General features: G+C 50.2%; 1 protein-coding gene across 2 annotated transcripts in view; it reads right to left on the reverse strand.

The window, feature by feature from the left end:
• Window positions 1-5,125, reverse strand: part of LOC102478189 (pancreatic trypsin inhibitor) — an 11,222-nt gene extending 6,097 nt beyond the window's left edge. Inside the window, exons 1-3 of one of the 2 annotated variants that reach the window (XM_006154504.3) lie at window positions 4,730-5,125; window positions 3,710-3,898; window positions 3,178-3,251 (exon numbers count right to left, since the gene is read on the reverse strand). In XM_006154504.3, coding sequence (XP_006154566.1) covers window positions 3,729-3,898; window positions 4,730-4,838 — 279 coding nt within the window. In that variant the 5' untranslated portion in view covers window positions 4,839-5,125 and the 3' untranslated portion in view covers window positions 3,178-3,251; window positions 3,710-3,728. Of the gene's footprint in view, window positions 1-3,177; window positions 3,252-3,709; window positions 3,899-4,729 lie in introns of those variants that run through there. The other variant, XM_014590156.2, reaches the window with a different exon arrangement.
• Window positions 5,126-5,475: the final 350 nt, after the last annotated feature.

Here is a 5,475-nt window from a genome sequence, read left to right on the forward strand (position 1 = left end):
TCTGGTCAAATTAAAATAAATAAAAATGAATAAATGAATAAAGTTAAATAAAATAATTTTAAAAATATGTATCATTGTAACAGCCTTTGCAGGGTCCCACGCTCTAAGGTGCTAGCCCTGGACGAGGGTGAGGAGGGTCCTCCCCTGGGAGTTTCGAGCTTGAGATTAACTGCGGAAGTAGGAAGAGCCAGAGAGTGTCATTTACATGTCCTTTATAGCAACCTATCATTTTTGAGCATTTATTTTTAATTATTTATTTATTTTATTATTATAGTTATTATTTTTAAGTTTGCTATAGGGCACATATGCTCACCAGAGAGAGAGAGAAAATGAGACAGCAAGCCACCAGGTCCAGGACTCAAACCTCAGTCGGCCATGTGGGAATCCAGTGTCTTAACCTAATGTCACACGGTCCCATTTAAGCACTACTTCAACACCAAGACCTTTCTGCGGTGTGGGCCATCCATTGCAATATTTTAAAATATTTACTTACTCATTTAATCTGAGAGAGAGCAAAAAAGGGAGAGACAGAGACACCCCCAAGGGTCTCCAGGCCACCATTCACGCCCAGTCTCTACCAGTGCAGGTCATGATGTGAGCAGGCATGCTCAGGAGGCTGAGGACGAGTGAGGAGAGCCCACCCTCTGCTGGGTCCACGGCAGTCCCCCCTGGGGTCCCAGTGTGGTGCTGACCAAAGGCTAAGCTGCGGGTGCACACAGTCACCACTTTATGAGCACAATGGCTCTTGAGGAAGTCAGATGCTCTGTTGCTATTGACGGACAATGGAGACAGGAAGAAAAGCCCATCTGAAATCTGACGGAACAGAGGGCTCGAGCTCAGTACTGCGGTTTGAGCCCCTGACCTGAAGGCTTGAACATCACACACACAGGATGCAGGTGTGTGCTCAAAACCCCAAGAGGAGAATGGAGACGGGGCTACAACTTAATCATTCCCCCTGGTAGGTGGTTTCTCTCTTTTCCTCTCATTTTCTGTTTCACACTAGCAAGTGCATGCGTCCTATTACAAATACTCTCCGCCCAAAAAATGATTGAAATCCTTGGGGTCCAGATATCACACACTCGGTGCCTAGAAGACGTGTCTCCCCTATGTGTTATCTGACATCCTGACATAACCAACCTTGTTAAAGGCCAGGGAAAAAAGAGAACCGAAAAGGAGTTACAAAGGGATCCAGATCTTTGACCGGAGTCATTTACCAGCTCTTACCTTCTTAAACCCAAACTTCAGAGAATTAAAGAGACTCCTCTATTGGGTCTCAGGTCACATCCAGACCTTCCCCCCGGGAGTCATGTTCGATGGCGAGGAAGGTCAGTAACTTGAACTATTGAGCGTTTGCTCCTCCTGAGCACAGAGCTCAGCGCCCTGCATCATTTGTCCCAAACACAACTCATCGTAACCTTCCAAAATAAATGTGGGATTTACAAACAGCCCCACGTTACAGATGAGGACACTGAGGCCCAGAAACACTAACTTGGCACACCTAGGTCCATCTGAATGGGAAAGCTGCAGTGGTAACCACTGTGAGGCCCCACACCCTTGGGGAGGAGCTGGATTCCATCATGAGACAGACAAGAGGAGAGCTCTCTCCAGGACAGTCACGACTTGTCAGTGGCTCCTGGCTATTCGATCACATTAAGACCGGAAGGGTCCTAGGGTAGCTGGTGGAGGTGACTTTGGAATGATGAGGCTCACTGACTTGTACACACAGGGAGGTGCAATGCAAACACATGGAATCTCCCCAGTTGCTTAACACTCTGAGCTAGCCAGAGGGTAGCCAGCAGACGGGCATCCATCTTTACGGAGACAGCGGGGGACTGGCACTGAGTTCCAGAGGCAGGGGAGAGGGGGAGTTTCAGGAAGAGCTGCAGAAAGGTAAGAAAGTGAAATAGCTCTGAGGATGTTGGTGAAAACAAGGGCCTCAGAGGAGACACACCATGCAGATGTGAGAGATGTGGGTTCTGACCTCTACCTGTTTTCCCCAGACTTTTCTTCCTGGCTCTTCCCACCTTATCACCTATTCCATGTCCTAGCTATCTCCCACCACAGATCTTGATGCAGGGAACCTGTCTCCAAAAGATTAAGAAAATACAAAAAAAAAACCCCTTATTGATGAAGCATCCTCCAGGATTTTGTGTAGCTGGGGTGGCCATTCAGAAGTAGATGCTGCTGTGATGGGTTTTGTTCCTTACGTGGTAGGGCCCAGGCTACAGGCAGGAGAAGGAGAAGTGCTCTGCAGAGTAGCAGGAAGGAGCACCATGTTCATGGACAGTGCTGGTTCCAGATCTAAGTTGCAAACGGCTGGATCCACTCAGCTTAGTTTAATGAGACAACGAATGTATTTAAACACAAGGCCTAAGAGACAAACGTTGGTGTTACATGAACAGGAAAATGTCCCACATCATAGATGGAGGCAAGTTCTCTAGTATATGTGCTGCCGAAATAAGCATGAGGCAAGTTCTTTAGTAAAGACACCCCTGGGAACCAGCAGTTAGCATAATGGCTATGTCGCTGGACTCCCACATAGTCGACAGCGGTTCGCGTCCCGGACCTGGTGGCTTAGAACTCACGCCGGGCTTGTGTGCGTGCGTGCCCAGGATCCCGAGAGGAGAATGGAGGAGAAGGGATTGCGGCGTGACCATCCCCCCTGGGGGGTGATTTCTCGCTTTCTGTCTCTATGTCTCTCTCTGTCTGTCTGACGAGCGCACGTGCCCTATAGCGAAAATCTCTCTCCCCCCAAAAAAAGACACCCCAGCTGCCACTACTCAGCCTAGCTGACGCTAACTAGGTGCCAGAGACCACCCTGACACCCCACATGATGCCAGTGATGGTGGGGGTAAAAATGAAGGTGAGGATGATGTGAAGATGAGGGTTAGGGTTCAAGCATCTAGTTCCCACCCCAGTCCTAGAGCCAGTCCTGGGCAGAGCTGTGCTTGTGCACTCATTTGTTCATCCACAATATTCGTGGACTGTCTCCTTTGTGCCAGGATCTGTGCTGAGGGAAAAGGGGGTGAAATAAACAGGCACACTGTTCTTGCTTTCATGGTGCTTATAGTTTATTGAATGAGACTGTGCTAACACAAGGGACCCATGGCGTGAGGAAGATGGAAGGGCTCAGCTGAGTTGAATAGGGGAGTGAAGAGAGCAGGAAGAGCTGATTCAGAGGGCACCGCAGCCAGCCCTGAGTGGGTCTCCTCAGACATCAGAATCTCAGGGCAGCCCAGGTGCCAGGTTCCCTGCAAAGAGAAAGGAACTAGGTGACTGTCATCATTGAAGCCTTTGAACTGGTGGCAATATGCCCTGAAAGATCCTGGACCATCCAGAAATGAGCAAGCTGGTCCTCCCCACAGGCAGGGTGACCGGCAGAAGGAAGTGAGTTCACCAAGCCTGGGTAGAGGTGGCTCAGGAGCACTGCAGCCCCACAGAGCAGGGAGGCTGCCTCAGTGACCCCATCTGGGGAAGGGGAGCAGGTGAAGCAGCTCAGAGGTCTCGGGGCCCCTTCAAGCCATGATCTCTGCCTGTCTGGCTCATGCAGGAAGTGCCTGACCTGTGGTTTCATGCAAACATTTTCATTTACTCCTTGAAATGCTTGAGAACTATCAGGTCAGAGGAGACACACCATGAGGTCTGAGAGTAGCAGGTCCCTAAATTCTCCTTTCCCCAAACCAGCCCTCCTGCCATCTCTGCACCTTACCCCAGGCTCAGCATTCTGATTATATTTCAGCGCAGGTCTTGACGCATTCATCCTTCGTCAGGAAGTTGTTCTTATATTCTGCAGACTGGCAGTACGTAAAAGGCAGGCAGAGCTTGGCGCTGGGGTTGAAGTAGTACCTGGTCTGCATATGGATGGGAGGAGGCGCCTGGCAGTACAAAGGGTGTGAGGCTGAAGGGAAGAGAGAGGGCCCTTGTCAACTCAAAGGACGGCCAGGAGCATAGTCGACACAGCGGGCAATGGCAACAACAGGCGTGTCCAGCAACAGCGAATAACAGAAGTGGAAGTGGGAGCCTGCAGGTGATGGCCTGCTTTCTGGGGCATTCCAACAACCACTGTTAGGGGTAACAATGATATGGTGACAATGATAGTCCTATATGTCTTTACTGAATTTTTTTGAGGGGTTTTTATTATAGGGTGTGTGCACTCTCCAGAGAAACAGAGAGAGACAGAGAGACAGAAAACAAGAAATCACCTCCCTGGCAGAGGGATGATGGCCACACGGCAATCCCTTCTCCATTCTTCTCTTGGGATCCTGGGCATGCACGCACACACCCTGGCGTGAGTTTAAGCCACTGGCTCCAGGACCCGAACCGCAGGCGACTACGTGGGAGTCCAGGGATACAGCCATTATGCTAACTGCTGGTTCCGCCTTACTCAGTTATTATGCATTGTTTGGCATAATGCATGAGCTTTGCTTCAGAAAATTCTGTCAAGATAAAGGTAGAAAAATGTTTTATAGGTCAATAAATGGTTTATTTTTAAAGTTTCTCACAGGTTTTCATAATGGGTATTTAAAAATCGTTATTCGACACCTGATCTCCTCCCTGTAGGGAAGAGGTAGGGAGACCCGGTATTTGAGAATAAGACTTGTTGGTAAAAGAAGGGCACAGTGGGCCATCAGGTGCGCCTGCGCTTTCTGTCCCTCAGGGGTAATCCTTTCAGGGAACTGTGTGGGGGCTTCCCCTCCAGACAGGGGACAAAGGGAGCACCAGGACCTACCTTGGGAAGGGGCATTGATCTTGCTCTTATGGGTGGTGACCTTCAGGGCGCTCACCCCCAGGGTGCCCAGGAGGACCAGGAGAGCCACAGAGAGGCAGAGCCGGTTCATCTTCCTGATCCTGAGAGGTGGCAGACTGTGAGACTCTGGGGACTGCCAGCTTCTTAAGACCCATGCTGAGGGGTGGCAGCTGATGTGACAGGGACAAGAATGAGGAAGGGAAGGAGCATGATTAGTCCCAATCCCTGCATAACCTCCCACCTGCCCAGATCTGACCTCTGTCTTCTCGGCCAAAACACTTGTTGCTGCTTATCAGACTAACGTGCCTGCACAGCCTGGGGACCTGGTGAGACGCAGACTCGGATTCTGCAGGTTGGGGTGAGCCTGAGAAGCTGCCTTTCCACAGGCCCTTTCCCAGCCCCAGTGTCCTCCCCTCTGTAGTCAGCAGAGCCACATGCTGAGCAGAAGGACTGGGGAAACCTCCTGTGTGTGGACCGAGGACCAGGAGGAGCAGAGAGAAAACTGCCTTCACACACCTGGGGTGCTGGGACCCTGGAGGGACCTGGGGACACCAGAGAGGAGACAAGAGCAGGAAGAGGTGATTCTCAAACGTCAACTGATTCCAAACTCTGCAAAGAACAAAAACTTTATTTGGGATATTAGAAGGGTTTTAACCCAGCAAGAGCAGATTCTGGTAAAAACTGGAATCCTGTTCTAATGGAAATATTCAAGAGTGAGGGGGACCAGC

The sequence above is a fragment of the Tupaia chinensis genome, unplaced genomic scaffold (genome assembly GCF_000334495.1).
Source record: "Tupaia chinensis unplaced genomic scaffold, TupChi_1.0 Scaffold000411_1, whole genome shotgun sequence".
NCBI classification, from domain to species: Eukaryota; Metazoa; Chordata; class Mammalia; order Scandentia; family Tupaiidae; genus Tupaia; species Tupaia belangeri.